At 41.1% G+C, this 25,243-nt stretch overlaps 1 protein-coding gene across 1 annotated transcript; it reads left to right on the forward strand.

Moving 5' to 3' along the window:
* Nucleotides 1-25,243, forward strand: TRIB2 (tribbles pseudokinase 2). The gene is made up of 3 exons (XM_070955537.1): nucleotides 1-1,277; nucleotides 6,436-6,728; nucleotides 22,526-25,243. Exons 1-3 carry the CDS (start codon nucleotides 1,008-1,010, stop codon nucleotides 22,992-22,994), a joined length of 1,032 nt encoding a protein of 343 aa, XP_070811638.1. The 5' UTR covers nucleotides 1-1,007; the 3' UTR covers nucleotides 22,995-25,243.

Raw genomic sequence — 25,243 nt, forward strand, 5'->3', positions numbered from 1 at the left:
TAAAGAGCATCGATTTATTCTTGTCCTTGATTGCACTTTTCCGTCTGATCAAAGGAAGCCCCAACGCCGCACGCAACCAATTTCAGCGCTGCAGCTCCTGGAGCTTTGCGCACTTCGTATCCCGGTAAAGGAAGCGGCGCTTTTAGTTTGGGAAACGCTTTTTTTTCTTCCGCCGAAAAAAAGGAGGCTTCTTCAATTCGAAGAAAATCCGGATCTTGATCAAGCAGCGGGCTTTCCCGCACCGCTAAGCGGAGCTTCCTCGGCCATCCGCTGAAGTTAAAAGACTCCGCTGCTATATTTTTTTTTAATTATTATTATTATTTATTTATTTGTCTTCGGTTGCTTCTCTGAATATAGTCCTTTCCACGAGGGAAAAAAAAAGGATCAGACGCCCTCTACAGTTGAAAGCAAGTTATTAAAAAAAAAAACCCCATTGAAAAAGCAAGAAAGAGAGAGAGAGAAAGAAAGAAAAAGCCCGTCGTTCAGATAACCCGTGTGAAGATTTCGACGCGGGCGATTGGGAATCGGGAGATTGATAAACGAACCCTTGGCCCTTTGAAACGCTTTTCCCAGATGTTTGGATTTTAAACCCCGCGACGTTTCGTTGGGGGGGGGGGGGAGGAAAGCGCCGCTTTTGCTCAGTTTGCTACTTTGCGGGACTTCGCCGCTTTTTGAGTTGCCGAGAGAATAGGCAACGTTCGAAATCGAACGCGGCGGGGGAAGAATCGTTCGCTTGATCGCCGCCTCCGATCCCCTCTTCTCCCAGCCACGAGCCATTCCTATTCTCCTGTTTCTTTGCGCTGGATAAACCGGACTGTAGATCCTACAGAAAAACCTGCCATCCGAAGCACTCTTTACTTTTACACCGCAGCACAAAGGCATTCTTGGCCGGCCGGCCTGACAACACCAAAGAATTGTGCGTGAGTGAGTGAGTGAGTGAGTGAGAGAAAAAGAAAGAAAAGAAATTGGGGGGGTGGATTTCTTGGGAGGGTTTGTTCTCCATCCCCATGAACATACAAAGGTCAACCCCAATCACGATAGCGCGGTATGGACGACCTCGGAATAAAACGCAAGATTTCGAAGAGCTCTCGTCTATAAGACAGACTGAATCCAGCCAGAGTTTTAGCCCTAACCTTGGCTCGCCGAGCCCGCCAGAGACTCCGAACTTGTCGCATTGCGTTTCTTGCATCGGGAAATACTTATTGCTGGAGCCTCTGGAAGGAGACCACATTTTCCGGGCCGTGCATCTGCACAGCGAGGAGGAGCTGGTTTGCAAGGTAACTTTTCCTCCCTTCCTCCCTCTTGCCTTCCTCCAACCGAAAGCTCGCAGGCGCAGCGTGGCCTTTCCCTGTGTCTAGCAAGTTTATTTTTAGAAGGGTAGTCAAAAGGAGTGTGTGTGTGAGTGTGTGGTTTGCCCGGGAAGGGAGCCTCCGGTTTAAGGCGCTGGGTGAAATTTAATTAAACAAACAAAGCCTTTGCATAATTAAACGGCTCTCGGCAACTTTGCAGACAATGGGCCACGTTTATAACGGTGGCCTAGAGCCAAAGCCGCCGGGGTGGAAAGACTGGAAAAGGGGGGGGGAGTTGGATTGAAAAGCGGAATCCCTGGATATATAGCGCTTTCCTTTTCCTTCCGATTTTTTTTTTTTATTAACTTTGCACGATGCCAATTCTTCCTAGTCTCGGGATACTTCTCCGGGGGGTGGAGAGGGGATTAATATGGGGGGGGGGAAGAGAATAAATTATTATTATTTTTAGCCAAGTTAATAATTGCAGGCTGGTAGCTTAGTCTGCTTAAGGCTGCAAGTCTCCCTTGTACTGTAGGTACTTATTTGGGAACAAGCTTGGTAAAGCAGCAGCGGTTTCTCTTCCAATAAATAAATAAATAAATAAAAATCATCCTAAGGTTTGAGCTTGCAGAGCTGATTTTTTTTTTTTAATCAGCCTATCCAGCCTTTTTTTTTTTTTTTTTTAAACCCAGATGGGTTGTTTGCAAACACCATCCCCCCACCTTGGAGCAACCATTCAAAAGCCTTGCAGAATTGCATTTTTAAGACAAATAATGTTGCTTATCCTTGCTGCGATGCTGGGCTCCCCATCCCGCCTAGCCTCTTTAGTTTCATTGTGAATTGGGGGAGGGGGGAGAGAGGAAACCCCCCTCATGCTTGTCTATAGGGAAACTAGCACCCATTCACCGAGGCCATTCTGTTTCCTTTGTTCCTAAAGTGCTGCGTACAGTATACTCTTCCTGGCTGCTTAATGCACCCGTTTTCTATGCCATTCATCAGTTTTAACAGATGGCAACATAGAGAAAATGGTCATTTTTGTATCTTTTCAATTGTAGGGATTCTTTTTTCCCCCCAAAATGCACAGTTGAGGGTCTTTTGAAAGAATAAGTAAAGAGGTCTTGTAATCCTGGGTTTCTTTGATGGCTGGAAACAAACAAGAGGCCCATTAACATCCTAAAATAATTAAAAGTAGCTTTGTACAGTCCTATTGACTGGTGGATGATTTTTATTTACATTGTGATGTGGTGGGAAAATTAAATTGTACTCTGGTTGCTTGTAAAGGCTTGCTTTGCAGGGCACTATAAATGCATTGGTCACTTGTGAATCATGGCTCCTGGATGTTAATGAAAATTTAGTTTTCAGTATTTTATACTGTTGTTTATATTACACTGAGGATTTGATCTTGCCTGTTGTCTATTGCAAGGTGCTGGAAAACGGGCTATTTGTATCTTATTATTTAAAATGTGTTCATTGGCTTATTAAGAACCTTGGAGATTAAAATATTCTTAGAATCCTGCAAAAAGAGCAGCTGATATCTCCAAATGAGATGTTTACATGTGAACATGCAAAGAGCTTGTATACTTGCACTGGAAATATTTAAGAAGTTATATTTTTAGGGAGGGGAGTGTCTTCCCATAATGCCTCTTGCAACCAGGAAAAAATCTGCCTTGTAACAAACATGTAGATTTCCCCAAGAATTGCTACTTTCAAACATGGTCATGATAAATATCTTAAGTTGCTTTTTTCATACTAACTTAACCTTGGAGGATCCATTAAACATGCTTCATAATTAAAAGTTAAATGCCAATGAAAGATAGTTGAATTGCAGCACTTGTAAATTTCCAATAATAACTGCCTTCACATAGTTGCCCATCCTTGTTTATTCTAAATATGATTTCTGTGTCATATGTGGCTCCTCGGATAACAATCTTAATTTCATTGGGCCACCTCTGTGTGACTGTTAAACTACTCCTGTATGAATTCTGCTTTCCTTCTCAGAACTCAAAGTAGTTAAGAATCAGGTGTTCTGATCTAAATAATACAATTCAACTAAGAAAAAAGCCTTTGAAAAGTCAGCCTGAAGAGACAGTTTTGCATGGCTGTTAAGGAAAATGCTGTTTAAAGCCTGCACCTTTTCCTGTGCTTGAAAATTGATCTGATTTTTCATGGAGATACAGTTGTGAGTATAGTCATTCAGGGTTGAAGTCTATTGCACCAGCCCTACACATTAAATAGTTGATATTTCATTCTGAGTATACTTCATACAGTATTATCAAAATCTACTTGCACTTCCTTTTCCTCAGATAGGGCACTGGGGCAGTGATTAATCTGTCCAAGTAAAAGATTTTCATTTTGTCATCCACATTTCAAAGATCTAGAGGGGTGATACAGATGTGGTGAAACAGTTCATAGAATGCCAAAGTTTGCATTCAGTTCTCAGGAAATATTTTGCTAGAGTGTGATCAGACTGATAAGGATAGATGCTTTAATCGCGTGCATGGCTAACCTTGGAGCATGACCCACTGAATTAGGCAGAGTCTTATTTCTACATACATAGAAATGCAGCAAGTGTTGTCCCATGTCAGAAGATGACAAAAATAGATTTTGACATACGATAAGAACAAACTCACCACTTTAGTCCTTCACTTATAACAAAAGCCTACATTTTTTTTTACTGTAACTTCCTCAGTAACAAAGTAAATGCCATTTAACCTTAAATTGGACAACCTGGTGTCTGGGGCAATCTTAGTAATAATATTAACCTGCCTTTGTAACTTTTCTGACCTTCATTCCTAAGGGGAAACAAGTGCAGGGAATTTACCCATAATATTGGTCTTACCTACTTGCGGTACTTGATTGTTTTCAATGAAATGATTGCACTCTTATGAATCTTCAACATGTCACAAGCAGTGATTCATTCATGATTGGTCGATTTATGTAACTTTTTAGTGTTGGGAGTCTTGGAGCACTTTCATTCATAAGTCATAAGGATACGCTTGCTCTTAAAGAGACACTTGCCTAGAAGTGTCAGAAGTCTGAACTCTTGATTAAAACTAAATGCAGTGGGGCCTAGTCCAACCTAAAGGTAGTCTATGTATCCCTATCATTTTCTCAAGAAGAATTTCTAGACGCTTCTATTCGTTTCCTTTTAATTGAAGTGGTCTAAAAGCTGAATAAATACATGTATCTCCTATTTCTCCTATAGAAGCTCTCACAAGCAAAGAGATTTTAAAGCTTACTATATCCCACAACTTTACTTATTCTCCTGTGTCTTTCAAATACATATCCTGAGACCTGAGCAACTCCATATCTCCCTCCATCTTTTAAAAGCAAAGAAAGTTCCTGTCCCTTCTAGCTATAGATCCTTTTGAACCCAGTGAGACTGCTCGTATAAAGCCTTTGCCCATAGTTAATGCAACCACATTTTATTGAGTCAACCCAATCGTTAAAAGTTTGCACAAAATAGTGAACCTGAAACTGGTCCCCTACAGCTTGGGTTTACATAAGGAACTAGATTAAAATGTGATGGTCATGAGTTTCTCACATGATACCAGCCAAGGAATATGTATGATTGAGTGCTGAAGTATATACAGAGATTATAATCTTGATAAAATTGTAGTTATAAATCAGTTTGACTTAACAAACACGCTAACACCAAACCATACAAATTACAGCTTACTTGGCATTTGCATAGAACACCATAAAACTTACGGGACTCATGGATCAGCCTTGATGTCAGTATGGCTGAAGACCGTCTGCTGGGAGACTAATGGACTTCCTTGTACAGTTGTTTTGGCCACTATGAGCACAGACTCCTGGATGAGATGGGCCAGGAGTCCAATTTGGGAGGGCACTACTTTACATCCTTGTCCCAAAGGTGCTTTTTCAAGAGGCAACTGGGCTTTCTGGTTTTTCTTTGAAGACGTTTCACTTCTCATCCAAGAAGCTTCTTCAGCTCTGGAGGTGAAAAAGCTTCTTGGATGAGAAGCGAAACATCTTCAAAGAAAAACCAGAAAGTCCAGTTACCTCTTGAAAAAGCACCTTTGGGACAACCATGACCTGGATGACTGAGAATCTCCATAGATGTTTGCTTATGTCCTTATTATCACATTGGGAAAGGGAAGAGAAGTATCTTTCCCCCTTATCTTGGAAAGCACAGCTAGATCAGTAAGAAGCTTTGGCAGGACCCTTCAGCTTGGTAATAAAAAACCATTGGGACAATATGGATGCAGAAATCCTTTAGTCTTGTCTGCCTCTGTAGGGAAAGTGGAGCCAATATACTAATTACTGATCTGTAGCGCTAAATGGTTTTGCCCACAGTCTGAAAGGAAAAATAGCCTCCCTGTTTCTTTCCATCAACCATCAGGGAAGGAAAGTGGACCTTTTCATGCAGGAGTCCACTGTGTTATTGGCAGAGCTGTACTGGCAAGGCCTTGTGTAGCTGTGATGACACATGTCTTTCCAGTAAAAATAGGGAGCCCTGTTTATTTTGCAAACGCTGTTCTAGAATTCCATTCAAATTATCAGAGGAAAGCACAAGACTTGCAAGCTGGTAAACTTCCTTTTAATGTAGGGCAGCAGCCATTGTATCTCAAATAGAAAATGAAATCGGATGCTGGGCCATCAGGGATTTTTAATTCTCCTTCTCCCTCATCTAGAGAGCTTTTTTGCTTTAAAAAAAAATAATATTCTGCCCCCTTTTTGTTTTCATTGGGTTATACATACATACATCTCTTCCCTCCCCCAGTTAAAACCTTTTACATTTTAACCAGCAAGCTTTGGGAGCTGGAGGGGAGGAGAAGACAGGGTTTCATTATGGAAAATGCCTGCCCAGGGCATTAAGGATTCTAGTAAAAATGTCTCTTACAGTTAACTCCTCCTTTCTCAGCCTTATCACCCTGCAGATGTATTGGGATTGCCGCTTCCAGAATCCCCCGAATCTCTGCTGTCTGGGGAAATGTTGGGGTTTATTGTCTCATCCCACTGGGCAATAGTTGATTTACTAAAGCTAATTTCTTACCCTTGGGTTGACCAGTTCTAACTCTGTATGTCTACAACAGAACATTGAGGGGAGGGTTTTTTGGCCGAAGGGAAATTGGTCTTTCTTTTGGTAACCCTTTCTCTTACTGCGAACTCTCAATTCTAGGTGTTCGATATTGGCTGCTACCAGGAATTACTGGCGCCATGTTTTTGCCTGCCTCCTCACGACAACATCAACCAAATTACTGAAGTCATTCTTGGAGAGACTAAAGCCTATGTGTTCTTTGAACGGAGCTATGGGGACATGCATTCCTTTGTTCGTACCTGCAAGAAGCTGAAGGAGGAAGAGGCAGCCAAGCTATTCTATCAGATAGCCTCCGCTGTAGCACACTGTCACGATGGCGGGCTGGTCCTGAGGGATCTCAAGCTGCGGAAATTTATTTTCAAGGATGAAGAAAGGTGAGGAAAGGCATCTCTTCCCCCGCTGCTCTCTCTCCCTGCTTCCCTCAGGGAAGGCATGATTGTGGTTTGCCATTTCAAAAGGTTTCTGGCTACCGTTCCTGGTATCTTCCTCAGTTAAATTTGGATTTTGGTAGTAAAAGAAGATTTTAATGCAGTTTGAGGGAAGCTGGTAGCTCATCTTCACTTCCTTGAGAAGTTTGGGTTGAGGAGAAACCACCACTTAGCTTGTGGTCTACCAGGTGTCTATTTGGTTGCAAGATGGATGCCCTTCCAGGTGTTCAAGGCAGCTTACATGGGCTGAGAGGAAATGGTTATCCCAAAGTTACTCCAGTTTCCATGTCTGGGGGTAATCTTCAACTTAGGTCTCTCCACTATCAGACCCAGAGCCATGGTGGCGCAGAGGTTAGAATGCAGTATTGCAGGCTAATTCTGCCAACAGCCAGCAGTTCGATTCTCATCAGCTCAAGACTGACTCAGCCTTCCATCCTTCTGAGGTCGGTAAAATGAGGACCTAGATTGTTGGGGGCAATAGGCTGACTCTGTAAACCATTTAGAGAGGACTGTAAAGCACTGTGAAGTGGTATATAAGTCTAAGTCCTGTTGCTATATCTTGACCGCTGTACCTGAATTACAACTCCCAACAGGATGAATAGGGTTGTTGGGGTATGTAGTTCAGTAATCTTTGAAAAACCATAAGTGCCCCATCCATGTAAAACCTATCTATATTCCACGTTGACTAATCTACTACTAATAATAATGAAATTTTCTCATGAGATGAACTTTTGGATTGTAGTTTCATAACAAGTTGCTTTTCTACATAGAGCTATTAATATTATTGTTGCACATGAGTTGTTTCAGCTGCGTTTTTGACCTTTCCCCTTTCAATGGTTCACTGGGAAGAGCATTTAATGTGGTTGTACCCTTGAGCCAATCCTCTTGTGACAGCTAAAATCTAGAAGCACAAATTCTTTTCTTTCCACCCCCAAAATCTATTTTATGCACCTAGTCTTAAACTCTAGAGTTATGCTACAATTTTTAGCTGTTATATGTACATTTTCATCATTTCCAAATTGGTGGCAATCTCTGTTGCGATGAAAACAACAGTGCAGGTTATTTTAAAAAAGTAACAGTTGGATCATGTCCGGAGTTTTCAGAGGCTACAGTTTGATTCATCGGGTTTACGAAATACTTATTGGGAACATTGTGAAGGTGCCAAACCATTTTGATTGTTTCTCAGTTTTTTTTAAAAAAATGTTGCCTAATCAGAATTGCCAGCATGTTACTTTTAAATGCTTTTCTAAAAGAAATAAAATAATAATAATAAAACAGATAGGATATTTTTACAACATTTGATTTGTATTTCAATTTTGGTGTGGTATCCTGCCTCATGATCCTTGCAGATCCCAATCTAGAAAGTTGATCTCCTTCTGTTCCACTCTGCATCAGTTGCAAGAGCCTGGCATTGGTAGGTCACCAGCAGGGATATATAGAGCTTGCCAATTTGGAAGCAATACATTCCAGTCTCTCTCTGAACCATGCTTTAATTTCATTTGATTTCTTGGCCCATGCTGTTCTGGAGGAATTTGTGCCTTCCAAAAGTAAGTTCTCTAGTCTGCTTCCAGTCCCCTCAGAACTACTCCCAGGATGGCACTTTGGGGGAGGGGGGGCAGAAGGTTCAGCATGGCCGGAGAGGGAGGGGAATGTCCTTTGGATCTCCGGAATTGGTGCACAATCCTTAAGCATTAGGCTGACCTTCATTGCTTATTGGGGGTGATGCCTTTTGAAAAAGAGCATCTGACATAGTTTAAACCTCTCACTTAAGTGGCATCACAGACAACAATGCTACAAAATGGCTTGTTTTAGCTTAGGATGTTATATGAATATTTTGTATCTTGTAATTTATGACTCATGGATCAAGCTGTTTAGGTCTTATTAAACAAACTTTGGTTACATAGTATAGGACAGCAGGGTGGATTTGATTTAAATCGAGTTGATTTAAATCACAATTTAAATCATGATTTAAATCACTAGTAAAAAGGCTTGATTTAAATCAACTTGATTTAAATCATAATTTTTAAAGAGCAACTGTCATCTCTGCTACTCCTTTGACCCACTGTTGACTCACCGATAGTCCCAGTGTTGCAGAATATACAGCCTCATGCGACATAACTAAGCTCCATTTCATGCTGAATAAACTAAATTATTTATGTATCTTAAATAGAAAACTATCTTACGATAGATTTTTACCCCAAAAGTTTTTTATTAAAATAAATTCAATAAAAATCAAAAAAATCTGATTTAAATAAAAAAAAATCTGTTTTTTTTATTTTTTTTTAAAAAAATAATTGATTTTTATCCACCCTGTAGGACAGTGTTGGTGAACCTTTTCGGCACCGAGTGCCGAAACGGGAGCATGTGCCAGAAACCGGAAGATTAGTTGCTTGGCGCACACACTGGGCAGCTGCTCTTCTGGTTTCCAGCACATACATGCGCACCGGCTATCTGGTTTTCTGGATTCTGGCATGCATGCACACGCAAAGACCAGCTGGCCAGTGCACATGCGCTCACCAGAAACCAGAAGAGGAAGATGATCTTCTGGTTTCCGGTACATGCATGTGCGCCAGAAACCAGAAGACCAGGTGGCCAGTGTGCATGCGGTGCAGGAAACCAGAAGAGCAGCCGCCTGGCATGCACATGCACACCAAGTAGCTGCTCTTCCGGTTTCTGGCACTCGGCGCATGAAGACCAGCTGGCTGGCGTGCCAGAACCCGGAAGAGCAATAGGTGACGGCTCGCGTGCCTGGAGAGATGGTTCTGTGTGCCACATCTGGCATGTGTGCCATAGGTTCGCCATCTCAGGTATAGGGTTTAGATTCCCTCCTGCACTGGAGAAACGGACCTCAAATCTCGGGAAAATGCTAGCTAATGCCAGTGTTCTCGCGTTCTTGGCAGCATGTTATTGGAAATGGACACTGTTGCTTTAATGAGTCCCCAAGTGGGTGCTTCCTTTGTGTTCCCACACATTTCAAAACATTTCTTCAGAACTGAATTTGAAGCATTGTACAGAATTAGAACATAGGAGGAAAAATGGTTAAAAACACTTTTTTGTTGTGAAACAAAGCCAAGTTGCATAGGTAAAACAAAAATGTATTGATTTGGTGCATAAATCTATTAGGGTTGACCAGTTTACATGGCACTTACATCAGTTCATTTTGATCATAGAAGTTCTTTAAAAATCAGGTAATGTTTCATAAGCCTTATAGAAATTACTATCTGGGCAGGGTTGATTTGTGCAAGCCTATAAACACCCTGTTAATATTAGTTATTCAGCAATACTATAGTGGCAATAGCTCTCCCTTTCAGCTTCACATTGAATGTACGTTCTTAGTAATTACTAAAAGTTGTGGGCGAATGGTTGCTTTTAGGAGTTCCAGACTTCAGCATTGCATTCATTCCTTCTGGAAAGTCATACGTGTTTAGAATCGGTATACAATGGTTGTTTGATTAAGATGTGTAGAATAGGGAGTGCATTTCTTTGCCTGCTGAGAAGGAACGTCTAATTCATACTGAGGTCTTCTGCTGTGGTGTATAGTGAACGCAGAGGATGAATTATGAAACACACCAGTTTAATCTGCGTTCCATGTGTTCTCTCCATGAGGAACATAGACCCACAATCAGGGACTTTTTGCATCCAGGGAAGCTTCTGTGCTCTTTGAAACAGCGAACTTTCCGATTTCTGTATTGTGTACGTTTGTATAAAATAAGGCGGTAATCCCTTGTATAAATCCCCATTCTTGTTCCATAAATTGCACTTCCATTTCCTAGCATTCTTGTACCCTCCTTGCTTCTTTCTGATGATGGTGCCTTGTTCACATGAGTCTTGCTTATTTCCTGTTTGAGAATAAAGCAGCATATATTTTGAGACTTAGTCTTTGTTCATAAGTTCCATGTAGCTGTGTATTCCCAAGTATCTACTTCGTTTTGAACTGGTGTCTTGCTTTGATGTATTCTTGGTTGTGATATAATGTTCTGGTGCTCAACCTCATTTTGTTGGAGATTAATAGGCAGTCGTTACTACATGAATTGTGTTGCTCTATGCTTGGTATTTTACAACCTTGACATATGTGCACAAGAGAGGGGAGTAAGGCCTTGGATCCTGATGAATAAGATCAACTATTATAACTGAATTAGTGTTTAAAGAATGCTGACTTGAACTGTTACCTTTTGTGTGGCACAATGTGATGTATCGTATTATTTATATGTATATTTTATGTTCTTTCCATTAATAGATTTAGGAGATTTGCTGGTGGTTGATATCACTCTCTCTCTTTTTTTTTCACTGAATTGTTGAGTGTGTTACCATTTATGCTAGTGCCCAAACAGAAGATTGATCCCTTCTCAGTTTTGTTTACTTGATTATTTTGATCAATGCTACTTATAGTCAAGCTATTCGCATTGCCTGAAATAACTAAGATGATGTTTTGAAATTAAAATAATATGTTCAGCTTTTGTGTTATCACTTTTTTCCTGTTGCAATCATTTTGTCCTGCCAGTAAATTATATTCAGTGAGTACTTCTAAAAAGTCTTCAATTAAATTCAAATGTTGGCTGTCATAATATTTAATGCTTAGCATTCATACTTGTTAATCAGTTTTGCTAGTAACATTTTTAAAAGGATTCTATTATTTTAGAAGCTTTTTGCATTCTAGGTGGCCATTTTTTAACAGTGGGAAATATCTCTGGATTGGGAAGACAGTAATACTTTCTCATTATGTTAAATGTTAGGAACAATGCAAGAGTTTTAATGCATAGATATACAGTTTATCAAGATGGATGGAGGGATAGATGATGGATGGATGGATGGATAGATAGATAGATAGATAGATAGATAGATAGATAGATAGATAGATAGGATTTCATATGCAGACAGAATATAGATCCCCAAATCAGATGGATTTCTCATGACTATCTGGTTAAGACATCAGGCTAGAAACCAGGAGACTGTAAGTTCTAGTCCCACCTTAGGCATGAAAGCCATCTGGGTGACTTTAGGCCACTTCTCTCTCAGCCCAATTCACCTCACCTCATCGGATTGTTGTGGGGAAAATAGGAAGGAAGGAAGGAGGATTATGTGAGTTTGCCACCTTGAGTTATGTATAAAGTAATAAAGGTGGAATAAAAATCTAAATAAACATAAGGAAGTCACTTCAATGAGTTGGATTCAAGACTTCACTGGAGGGGCTCAAACGAAGTATAACCTTACCTGTTCTGAAGGTAGCATTAGTCCATTTTAGGGTTTGGTTTTGCAGATTCGGGGAAAGGAAATTATCCCCAAAATATGACCAGTGATGCAAGCTCTAGTATTCCCTACTTCTTGCCAAGTGATAGATTTGTCTTAACGCATTGGCTCTTTGTTCTTCACCTGTTAATATGTGCTATGACAGTCCACTGCTCTTCAGTTGCTTAGCTCCAACAGTGCTTTCAGGAAGAACAAATCCATATGCTGCCTTCCTCGAAAACAAACCAAAGGAGCCCAGTCTTCTAGGAATTACAAGTGACACAATAAGGCTATTTTAAGATCTATCTTAACACTGAGTTTCTCAGCTGATTTGCGTGAAAAGAGTCAGTAGAACGATGTATTAATCTTTGTAATAATATGTAGTCATGGAACACGGTGTGGTCTTTAATTATCCTCTGTGCAAACAGAGCAACAATACTGGTTTTATTTCCATTTTTGCAACTGAGGAACTGAATCTGACAGTTCCTTGCTGAAGGCCTCACAGGAAATTGGCAAAGCAGCCTCTGAGAGCAGATTTCCCAGATGTTTCTGCCACAAGCAGAAGTAATCCTAGGTACCCTCATCCAGTGATAGCAATAACACTTAGACTTATATACCACTTCACAGTGGTTTACAGCCCTCCCTTAAGCGGTTTACAAAGTCAGCCTGTTGCCCCCAACAATCTGGGTCCTCATTTTGCTTGGAAGGATGGAAGGCTGAGTCAGTCTTGAGCCGGTCAGGATCAAACTGCTGGCAATGGGCAGAGCCAGCCTGCAATACTGCATTCTAACCACTGCGCCACCACGGCTCAATGATAGGGCTCACCATTTACTGAAGAAAACCTTCCCAATTATTAGATGGCGATTCAGATTTTCAGATGTTCAGCCCGTCAGGGGTTGCTTTAAAAATATATTCAGTGAAGAGAGGAAGCTGGGCTGTAGCCATGCCCTCTGAAAGACTGATTTTTTTTTTTGAAAAAAAAAATTGTTGTTGTTATTAGTTGCAAAGTCATGTCCAACCCATTGCGACCCCATGGACAAAAAAAAATATTTATATACTTTTAAAAAAATATTTTGATATTTTAAAATATTAAATATTTTTTCTCTTTTTGCTATTCCCACTATGTACGCACCAAAGCCAGCAGGGCCTGCTTTATGTACTTCTCATTGTACGTCTGGTCTCTTAATGGCATTTAGCTTCTAAGTTCAACCGGTTTAATATTTGTGGTTTGCATCATTCTTCTGGCAGCAATTCCCTGTGGCTAGCTAAACTGGAATTGTGGCTGAAGAGGAAAAAAAGAGCGCCAACAACAAGTGGTGTGCTTGGTGCAGCAGTTGCCCCATAAGCTCTGCTATTTGCACAGATTTGGCTTCTCTCAGATCTTCTGTTTAGCCTAGCAGGGATCAGCAGAGCCCTCATGTGGTTTGTGGGTTTGGCTGACTCACTAAAAACTAGACACCAGGGAAGCCCTTGTTGTGAATTGCACTCTCAGGCATGGGTAGGATGGTAACTTTACGCTGGCAGCACACTTGGAATTTAAACAGGTATGCACCTGGTATGACTGCTGTGATGGGGCTTGTCTGCTCATTAAAGTCTGGCCAACTATGGTGGGTGTAGCCATGCCATGGAACTTATAATTACTCTAGAAGCCAAATGGACTTCCTTTCCCCAACTACAGAGGTTTAGCTTTGACTTTTTCCCCTCAGCAAGTTGGCCCTTCCCCAAACAAAACAACCGCCTAATATTTTTGTCATCCCAAAGGTGCTTTTTCAAAAGCGGACATTTTGTTTTTCCTTGAAGACATTTCACTTCTCATCCTAGAAGCTTCTTCAGTTCTATATCGCATAATGCTTCACAACTGAAGAAGCTTCTTGGACGAGAAGCGAAACGTCTTCAAGGAAAAACAAAGTCCAGTTGCCTTTGGCAAAAGCACCTTTGGGACAACCCAGTGGTGAAATCCAAATTCTTTTACTATCGGTTCTCTGGGCATGGCTTGGTGGGCATGGTGTGGCTTGGTGGGCATGGCAGGAGAAGGATACTGCAAAATCCCCATTCCCACCCCACTCGGGGGCCAGCCAGAGGTGGAATTTGCCGGTTCTCCGAACTACTCAAAATTTCCACTACTGGTTTTCCGAACTACTCAAAATTTCTGCTACGGATTCGTTAGAACCTGCTGGATTTCACCCCTGGGACAACTGTGACCTGGATGACTGAGAATCTCCATAGACAATTAACATTTTTGTTGTTTTCTAAGGATGCTTCTGTGAGGCAAATGGAATCCATACTGGCTTATAGTTATTTAGTGTAAATGGCATGATTCTATAGAGACTGATTTGCAGCTTTCCAGCATCTTTCCTTCCTTCCTTCCTGCCTGCCTGCCTGCAATAAGTGTGCAGTATTCCTAATTCCACTTCCCATCACTCTTTTCTAGAACCTTTCATTTCTCCACCAGTAGATTTTTTTTGTGTTCTTTCTTTCTTTTGCTTGATCTAATTATACATGCTGGGTCCATATCATTCCTTGAACCTTTTTGCCTTCTCCCCATACACACAAAGGACATAGTTATGGATATGAAGATGAATAGACCATATTAACTCAGAACAGAATGAAAAGCTGCAAGGTCAAATGGAATAGCTCCTTAGCTGTGGAAGGTGAAAGCAGAGGTTACACTTCATCTCAGAAAAATAATGCTTTTCCTAATGAATTTTGAATTTGCCAGCCTATGGGAAGGTGGATTTTTGTCCTCCTTGGCAGCACATCTCATTTATCAAATGGTAAAAAGTGGATTAGTTATGTAATTTCATTTGGCTTTAAAGTACCTATGTACTGCTTTTTCTCTATTGAACAAGTTCACTATTAGATTCCAACATTCTTATTAGGGATTATTGTGTTTTGTAAGGTCTGCGTACGTTTCAGTTTTTTAAATGATGGCATTCTGAAATTCTAAATCGGGGAATTGAAAATTCTTTGTGCAGTATTAAGAAAGTTTGCCCATTTCTGTGGGATGGGTTTGCCATTTTTAAAACAGATGTGTTGCATTTCAGAATTCATGTTCTTATGGGGAAAGGATTATAATTCCAACATATCCTAGGGCCGTGATGGCAAACCTATGGCACGGGTGCCACAGGTGACACATGGAGCCATATCTGTGGGCACACAAGCGTTGCCCTACCTCAGTCCAGCACGCATGTGCGTGCTGGCCAACTGATTTTCGGGCCTTCCAGGCCCACCAGAAGTCGAGAAATGGGCTGTTTCCGGGCCTCCTGATGGCCTCCGGGAGAGTGGGGAAGGCTGTTTTCACCCTCTCCAGGCTCCTAGAAAAGCTCTGGAGCCTGGGGAGGGCAAAAAAATGGGCCTACCGGGCCTACCGTGTGCCAAAAGCGGGGGGAGAGGAGGGGGTCACGCGCGCATGCGTGGGGGGGACAGGGTGCATTGAATGATGGGTATGGGCACGCGCGCAATCCCCCCCATTACCCACCCCTGCTTTTGGCACACGACGGCAAAAAGGTTAGCCATCACTGTCCTAGGGGTAGGGAGAGTACAGGAATGGGAAAGGCTACCTTAAACTATTCCAATTTGGATATTTCTGTACTTAGCTCTTTTTTAAAAAAAATATTTGTATCTTTTTTGTTAGGCTAGTACCAAAATGATACAGGTAGTCCTCCACTTACAACAGTTCGTTTAGTGACCTTTTGAAGTTACAATGGCACTGAAAAAAAGTGATTTATGACTGTTTTTTCACACTTGCAGCCATTGCTGCATCCCTATGGTCACAATTCAGACGCTTGGCATCTGACTCTTATTTATGACGGTTACAGTGTCCCTGGATCATGTAATCACCTTCTGACAAGCAAAGGGTTTTTGACAGCTCAAAATCCCTGGATCTAGTGCCTTATTGTCATATTTGATTCGTTCCTTCATCACTGTTTTGAATGCTGGAGTAACTCCTGGATTGCTCTCAATCCAGAAGTTCCAAAAACCATCCAATTATTTAAAGCCAACTTTTCAGCCCCAGATGCTAAATGTAGGGCCAGCTTTGCTGAAAATTGCAAAACAAAAATGCTAATGCTCACCCAAGAACAAATTATATAAAACAGATATGAAGACTCTTGTGGTTTTACAGATTCTGTAAATCGGTAAAATCAACAGCCTAAGACAGCATTGGACAGCTGAAAGTTGCTTATGATCCACAGGTAGTCCTCAGTTTACGACTGTTTGTTTAAAGTAATGAGGCTTTGGAAAAAGTAACAAAAAGTCCTGAAAAGTTGCAACTGTTGTAGAAGTTTGGCAATCTTGACTTGCATTTATGATGGTTGCAGCATCTTGTCGGGTGATTGTGATTTGCAACCTACCAACAAGCTTCCAACAAGCTTAGTCAATGTGGGGAAGCCAGATTCACTTAATGACCACATGTTTCATTTAATGATGCTGTGATTTATTTAACAGCCTTGGTAATTTGCTTAACAACTGCAATAAAATGGTCATAAAATTGGGTCTGGTCATGTGATGACTTGCTTAATGACCTCATCGCTTCATAACTGAAATTACAGCCCCAATTATGGTCATATGTTGAGGACTATCTGCATGCTGAACTTATCTACCCTTGAGAGCTGAGTTGTCCTATTGTACAGAAGCACCAACAAGGAACTTAACTAAATCTTCTACCAAGATGATGGTAATTGAGTCCCTAAAGAATACTGCTAAGACATTCCAGGAATGCATAGGCTATACTTAGGTTAACTCCAATAAAATAATTTGTTACCATTTGCCACCTTACAGAAAACAACATTTTTCTAACACAAAGGAGTGGGTTTGTGGTTGAGCTATGGTTTGAATGGGGACTTCTTAGCTCTTGTTCTTGGAAACCATGCTGCCTAATTTCTGAGGCTTTGGTAGAATTCACTTGCCCCAAAGGTGCTTTTCCAAAAGGCAACTGGACTTCCTGGTTATTCTTGAAGAAGTTTCACTTCTCTTCCAATAAGCTTCTTCAATTCTGACTGGATGGTGGGGACATCTGGTCATTTGCATTCTTTTAAAGAGTCTTTGAGGACACTTAGAGGTTTATCTGTGTCCTCAGGGTCACCTGAGTAGTGCAAATGGGTGTGGAGCCTTTTTGGAACTACTAAGGACACAAAAAAACCTCCCAAGTGGCCTCGATGACTCTCTAAAAGAATGCAAATGACCAGCTGTCTGCAAGGAGTATAAATCCTTCCGTTCCCCACCATCCAGTCAGAGCTGAAGAAGCTTCTTGGATGGGAAGCGAACCGTCTTCAAAGAAAAGCAAGAAAGTCCAGTTGCCTCTTGAAGAAGCACCTTTGGGACAACCATGACCTGGATGACAGAGAATCTCCATAGGCAGAATTTACTTCCCTCTTTTAAGATCCTATAAAGGATTTCATCATTAATACAAACTGAATCTTTATTTATGCTGGAGAACGTGGCAGCACTGAATATGAGGAATTACTTTTCTTCTCACCAGTTTATGTGAAATTGCTTGCAATTGTATCTCTGTGTTTACAGACCAGGGGCTCAGACGTTCTGAACCATGCCACCAGTATGCCCAGCCTCCCAGACTGATGGTCCCAGGGCCTTCTAATTTATGGCCAGTCCCTTGGAAAGTTATAAACATACATCGAGTCAGTGACCTATCTCCACATGATTCATTTTCATAGAAACTTTCTTCTCATGGTCCTCGATTATACAGATAGTTCTCAACTTAAAGCAGTTCTTTTAGTGACCTTTTGAAGCGACAGCGGCTTTGAAAAAGGTGACTTACGATTGTTTTTCACACTTACGACGTTACAGCATCCCCATGATCAAAATTAAGATGCTTGGCAACTGGTTCATATTTATGACAATTGCAGTGTCCCGAGATCATATGATCCCTTCTAAGAAGCAAAGTCAATGGGGCGGCCAGATTCATTCAACGGCCGTGTAACTAACATAACAATTGCAGTGATGAACTTAACAACTGTGACAAGAAAGGTTGTAAAATGTGGCAAAATTCACTTAACAAATATCTCACTTAGCAACAGAAATTTGGGTCTCAACTGTGGTCGTAAGTCAAGGATTACCTGTACTTTTCCCATGATCTACCGCCTCAGGTTGAAATCTGTGCATGTATCAATTGAAGTGGAAGCATAAGGAAGTTCCGCTATGTCTACTTGAAACAATTACGTTAAAATATTACTGAGATGTAATAAATCAAAAGTCACACTAACATTCTAACTGATGGTGCTATCACATATCCTGTTTCCGAAATACTTTTTTGCTTTTCCCCTTTCACGTAGGCAGAGCCTAAGTCAAATATTTTGTCACCCATCAATCTTCACCCTTGCAGGTACTTCTCTGTGTAAACAACATGAAGCCCTTCTCACAGAATTTTCCTGCAAGTCAGAAATTCTTTAAAATCCCCAGATTTTTTCTGAGAAGAGACTTACGATATAACCCATGGTGGGAAATACCTTAAGCTGTGGGCTAATGCAAGTAGCTGAAGTGATCATGTTTCCTTCTATTGCTGAAGAGCCATGTCTGAATGCACTCAAGTAATGAATGTGGCATTGATAAGAATAGTATTGTTTTTCATGGGCTTCCCTGCCGGTTTCTATGGGGACAAAGACGCATTTCCCGTTTGAGTGCTATTTGCTGCCCTCTGATTGCACTTTTGTGGTTTCATTCACCAGTAATGGGAAAGCATTCATAGACAGAATCGCTTCCCCTTTTTAAATAGCAATGCTTCAGGGTTGATTGTTTTCTTAAGCATTATACTAATGCACGGTTCTATCTGATAAATGCATAATGCTGTCTTTTTAAGCGTCTGCTGCATCTCCACTTTCTGAATTGAAATGATACACTGTAATTACGCTGTCCTTGGGAAGAAGCTTTACATTACATAGTAAGTTTTTATAAGGCGGGTCTTATCTCCCGGTGAAAGCCCACATTTATCAAATCTCAATGCTGTCATTCCCATAGCTAGAGTTGGAAGAGGAAGACATGAGCAATTGCTGGAAGTCCAGTTAGAGAATTTGTGGTGCCAGTAACTAGCTGCTTGAAGTACGACTGGAAGGATCTTGTCACCTCAGCTTATACTGTAGGCTTTGACGATTACTGGCAGTGTACAACTGTATAACTGTATAACTGTTGACGGCATTTGTCTAACTTGGAAGTTTGGTACAGCTTCTCCAGTTCTTTGCACACCGTACACCATTTGGAGAAACGAGCAAATTGAGCTTGCATTTCTTGACAAGCCCTTCTTGACAAGGGCTGTAGGGATGGGAGATATCCTGGGAACTCAGGTGCCTTTTGGCCAGACTTGGAAAGTTGAAAATATCTCCTTAAAAAAAAGACAACGAAAAAACAATGCTAAGGAAAAGTCATGGGTGCAGTTGCCAGGAATCGAGCTAGATAGGAGGGTGTCTTCATTTTTTCAGGTTAGCAGTGCCCCCTTGGCATAAGTAGAGGACATGGGGAGAGACAGGAGCCAATCTATTTGTTTGGCTTTTGGAGAAGAACCTTATTCTTTCCCATTTTTTTTTTCCTCTCTCTCTCTCTCTCTCAAAGTTGGCTAAATGTTACCTTGCCGCATACCAATTACAAGAAGGTCAAACAAATCAGCACTCTGGATTGTTAGCTATTAGTTCTGACTTCATGGTTGCACCTTATAGTAACAATTTCCCTCAATTAATGCAACACTTGCTGGAGGAAGGTCTCGATCTTTTCTGGAAACTTCTTTGTTATTTTTATAATGGATAGAATGTGTATGTGTGGGGAGGGGGGAGAGAGAGAGAGAATGTACGGGTGTAACACAGATGTTGATCCTGGTGTATTTGCTTTGGTCTCATCCATTCAGCGGGATAAAAACATGGCTGCTGCTCCTTTGCTTGATCCTGCCGGTGATTACAGGAAAACAAGTGGATTAATGCCAGCTGTTGTTCAGTGGTCTAGTTTTAAACAATCTGCTCTTTCCTAAATGCAGGTCCTCAATTCTTAAATACAGGAGATGATTGCATTGTGTATTTTCCCCCCCTGTTTTTATTTTGCTGGTACAAATCCAGTGCAAAGATAGTAGCTATTGCAGCGGGCATTGTTGAAAGAGGCAGCAATGTAACAAAGGAGCACCCTCTCCTTCGTCAACCTCACAGTAATGTTTGGCATCAGATGTCTTGGAGGAGAGGGAAGAGCAGAGAAAAGAGGAGAGGGAGCGACATTTCAGCAGAATTTTTATCTCTGGGAACAAAATTGGAAGAAGGTAGAGGCCTGGGGAAAGTTCTTTTTAAAGGTAACCAAGGCGAGAACAATAAGGGAGAGAGAATGACTGCACAGCATGTTTCTGCCATTCTTTCCAGTCCTTTTACCAGTGGGCGCTCTAGGAAATATCTGAATTTTGTTCTGGGTAGTTGAGCACATTGCCTTTCACTCTGTGTGGGTTTTTGCTCCCTTCCTCTATTCTCTGTGTGTGTATGTACATTCTGAAGGGCAGGGTAAGCTGTGTAAGCCTACAACCACAATTGAGCCCAGAATTTCTGTTCCTAAGTGAAATATTTGTTCAGTGAGTTTTGCCCTGTTTTATGACTTTTCTTGCCTTAGTTGTTAAATTGAAATCACTGCAGCTGGTAAATTAGTAACACGGGAAACTGGTTTCCCCATTGACTTTGCTTGTCAGGTGGTCACAAAGGGTGATCCTGTGACCCCTAGACATTGCAACCGTCATAAGTGTGCCAATTTTGATCATGTGACCACGGGGATGCTGCGATGGTCATAAGTCACTTTTTTCAGTGATGTAACTTTGAATGGTCACTAAATGAACTATTGTAAGTCGAGGACTGGACTTACATGCTGGAAGGTATAACTAGGAAGAATAAGCATTAGATAAGAGTGAAGCCATCAATCACTGTCCATCTGCCTATCTCATTATTATTATTTTTTTCTGGAAAGTTGTTCTCTGTAGCCCCAAGATGGATCTGATTTGTTTTCCAACTCACTTTTTTTTTGTTGTTGTTGATTTTTCCTACTGTGCAAAATTTGATCCTTTTCTGATCAATTTTTGGAGAGTTACCCGTCTTTTTGATGGACCAACAAGGATTCTAAGGCCCTTTGCATGATTTCTTTCCGACAATCCATGGGGGGGGGGGGGGAGATGTGCTGTGGTTTCTGGTATTGTTTCATGCAATAATAGGCAATTCATTGTTGGTGACAGTGTTAAAGGTTAATTGATATTTAATGAAAGGGACATACATAAGCAATCCAGAAGCTGCCGTTGGAAAAATAGATTTATAATAAACCTCTGCATGTTTAATGTGATACGTGATTTCGTTTAAGTGAATGAGTACACTAAGGATTATCCAGCCTCTATACCTTTTAGGGATATTTTATTTTCTCAGGGCTAGTAGGAATGGTTATATTCCCAAAGAACTGATGTTCAAGATTGAGATCAGCGGTAATAAAGTTGGTTTGATTTAGTGTAGTAGTACAGTTTTTGTAGATACTGAGCTCATACACTTGGATTTTACGAGACCATCATTCACGGGGACTAAGAGCTGTTTACTGATTTCTCAAGCATGGGGAAAGCTCTAACTCAGTTATAAAGCACAGGCTTTGCTTGCAAAAACTGCCAGATGTTATGCTTGACATCTCAGAGTTAGCTTACGTGCGACCCAGCAGAGTGACTGACTGTCACCTACTACTGACAGTATTAAGTAGATAGAATAACCCTGGCCTCTATGATTTGAGTGAAAAATCTGACTGCACTCTCTTTCTTTATATACTGTATATACTTAGAAATGTACATCTCTTATCTTTAAATTAAAATGTAATATGTTTTTAACCATATGCTGGCGGTGAGTCAAATGAATTTGTTTCCAGAAAGGATCCAGTTCATGGGTGCGCTTAGTAGACAGTCAGCCTTCCTTGTGCATTTATCTGAATGGATAATTCAAGGTGGGACTTCGGGCTATGCTATAGCGATGGCCTAGATTTGCAGATTTCCCATCTATTTTTGGAAGTAGCTGGACAGGGTTCATAAATATGATGGGTCGCCATATAATTTTTCTAAATAAGTGCCTAAGAACAGTGGAAATCAAACATATACCACATTTTGTATGACACATCTTAATGGGAGTAATAAATGCACAAAATGATAAGCATGAAGATTTATGGGGACAATATGGAAGACAGGTTCAGATAAAAAGACACGTCCACTCATAGAATAGAAGCTATGGGGTGTTACCATTTACAAAAAATAACCTAGTCAGATTGCTACTTGATATGCCCTCTGCTTTTAACCCACATCTAACCCAGAACATCCCCTGATACCCATGCTTTTTCCAGAATGGGGATGTTCTTCAGAGTTATGGCTACTGCTCATTTGTTTATTTTCTGGATAAAATAAGAGGATAGGGAACCCGATGGGTATCATTATGTCTCCTAGCCTGAGTCAATATTCTTGCCTTTTCTTTGATACCATGTATGAGTCATTGACACTGAGTCTACCCTTTGGTTTGTTATTTCTTGTTCTGCAGGTCTAGAGTAAAACTGGAGAGCCTTGAGGACGCTTACATATTGCGAGGAAATGACGACTCCCTTTCTGACAAGCACGGATGTCCAGCCTACGTGAGCCCAGAAATCCTGAACACAAACGGCAGCTACTCCGGCAAAGCAGCGGACGTGTGGAGTCTAGGGGTCATGCTGTACACAATGCTAGTTGGACGCTATCCATTTCATGACATTGAACCAAGTTCTCTCTTCAGTAAAATCCGTCGTGGGCAATTCAGCATTCCAGAGACTTTGTCCCCTAAGGCGAAATGCCTTATACGTAGCATCCTGCGCCGAGAGCCCACAGAGAGGCTGACTTCGCAGGAAATTCTGGACCACCCTTGGTTTTCCACAGATTTTAATGTGTCTAATTCAGGATATGGTGCTAAGGAAGTAACGGATCAGCTGGTGCCTGATGTTAACATGGAAGAGGATTCTGATCCATTCTTTAACTAAGCGTCAGGACTGGTAATGGTAATGCATGGTCCAGAAAGGACAACGTGAAGGGAGACCTTTCTGAAAACGCAGAATTATATCTCTGTCTCATCCTGGCTTGATAGCAAAAAAAGGACCCACTTGGAAGAAGCTTTTGTTTTGATTTTTTTTAAGGCTGGGGAAGGAACGCTCAAGAACCAATGTAGCCCATGAACGGTTAAACAGGAGGAATTGTTGCTATCAAGTTAGACTGGCATTGAAGAAAAAAAAAGGAGGCAGCAGCACAGAGCAGCTGTAGTAGCTTCTCGTCTTTATGGAGCCAAGGACACTGCACACCCAACGTTTCCGATGCAGCCACCACTACGCCACTCCTGATTCCATTTCATTCAAACACTTACGATTCCCCGTGGACAGGAACTTGTATTTTGGCATCGCACTGTTAGATATTTAACTTCAGCCATTATTCAGGGAAGGTACAATTAGCTATTATTTTGTTCCTTTGTTTCCTGTTTTCAGAATCGGATGTTGCCAGTGGGCTTCATCTTTAGGAGGGCGGGTGGGAAGCGCACAAAGGAAGATACGAGAAGTGAATGCTAAACAAGGTTTTGGAACATGTCTCTGGATTCCTAGTTTTAAATTGACAGATACAAGTTAACACTTTTGGGGAGTAACGATGTTTGGAATGTTTTATTTCCTTGGAGGGAAAAAAATCTCTCCTAAATCAGTTGTATTCAGATGTTCTCCTCAGAACCTACAGAAGACTCTTTGATCTAGTGAGGGCTTCTCTGCGTGACAAACAAGTTTGCTGATGGAGCAGTCCCTCTCCGCTTGCCACTTGAGGGGATACTCTTGAAGAAATTATACAAGAAACTATACAGTAAAATAAATCTGTAGCGATGACTTTCCTCACCTTCCATCGATAGCAGTGTCCACTGGATCAAAGAGCTTTCTGTAAGCGGAGTAGATTCAGTTGAATACAAGCCGTTGGTTTGGTGGGCTTATTTTTGGGTTAGAGCTTTTATTGCAGGGAGCCAGAAATCAGACTTTTTCACCATGCTAGCGAAAGACACTAGAATTGTCTTCTTTGGTTTTTTTCAAAGACTGTTGAAATACTGGCTTTCACCTTGGCTTTCATCAAGTTGACCAGGTGGGGCGAGAAGGATCTCCTTCGGATTATTCAAAGAAGGAAACAAATTTGATCTTAGAACCAGCTAAGTCTCTACATGACCTGAATATGAACAGAAGGTGGATCTTTCTGAAGTGAGGCGTATATGCCACCTACCCCTGCCCCAAATATCTTGGCAAGGCAGTGGCTTAGGTTCTCCTGCTTTCATTTTTGACTTACAAACAAGGATGCTCTTTTATTTTTCTGTTTATTCACCTGTTAATAAGCTGAACATTGCTGGGACACAGACCTGTCTCCTGAAAAGTACATTGTAATATGCACCTTTTTTATTGTCAAGATTTTATTTATTGATGAATCTGTCACAGTTGTGATGAATTTAAGCCAGTACTTCAATTACGGGTTGACTTGGGGTGACATGTTACATGCTGTAGTTAACAAACTTGTATTTCTCTTCAGGTATTCCTGTCCCTGACTGACATATTTTAAACCCCTTCCCTCCTGCAATTCCACCCCTTTGTTAAAGCTTTCATGTTGATTTAGACTGGCAAATGATTTTTATTACTGCTTTTATATTGCTATATGACATTGGAGGAAACCGCGGAAAACCAACACATCTTTTTTTTTTTTGGCATAGCTATTTGTGTTTCCAGTACCTCAGCTGTTCTGATGTTACTGCCTGTATGCGTTTTTGTGAAGTGGTCCTGTTTTTTGGATAGGTACATGTGGACTCTGTAGTTTGTAAATGTTACTTGAATTTTGTGCTTAATTATAGTCTGTGGCATGTGCGTACAGCTACTTGGCATTTGACGTATGAATGCTCTTCGCCTGCCCTGCGGGAAGGTTTTTGATCCCACTCGCCGAGATGATGGTTCAGAGTTCCTTAATCAAGAGACAAAGCTGCAGCTAACCTGCCTTGCTTCTATTTTGGTATCTAAGAATATAAAAGAGTTAACGTTTTTACACTCTGAAGATGGTGCTGTGTTGAGGGACTACTTCTTCTGTTTGTTTGTTTTTCTCCAAGCATTTATTTTATAAACTTGTAGGAAGAAAGATTGGTGATGTGCATGGTGGGATTTTACTGCCTCTGGTGCTTTTGTCTTGTATTTGGTTTAATGTTTTTGTCCTAATCTCTTCAATAAACAAA

The sequence above is a fragment of the Pituophis catenifer genome, unplaced genomic scaffold (genome assembly GCF_029215685.1).
Source record: "Pituophis catenifer annectens isolate HBS135680 unplaced genomic scaffold, rPitCat1.0.hap2 SCAF_1, whole genome shotgun sequence".
NCBI classification, from domain to species: Eukaryota; Metazoa; Chordata; class Lepidosauria; order Squamata; family Colubridae; genus Pituophis; species Pituophis catenifer.

Excerpts from the sequence above, each read along its gene's own strand:
- TRIB2 (XM_070955537.1), top strand. The coding sequence starts at position 1,008 with ATGAACATACAAAGGTCAACCCCAATCACGATAGCGCGGTATGGACGA. Across the intron at positions 1,278-6,435 it reads AGGAGGAGCTGGTTTGCAAG|GTGTTCGATATTGGCTGCTA; the intron begins GTAACTTTTCCT and ends TCTCAATTCTAG. Across the intron at positions 6,729-22,525 it reads ATTTTCAAGGATGAAGAAAG|GTCTAGAGTAAAACTGGAGA; the intron begins GTGAGGAAAGGC and ends CTTGTTCTGCAG.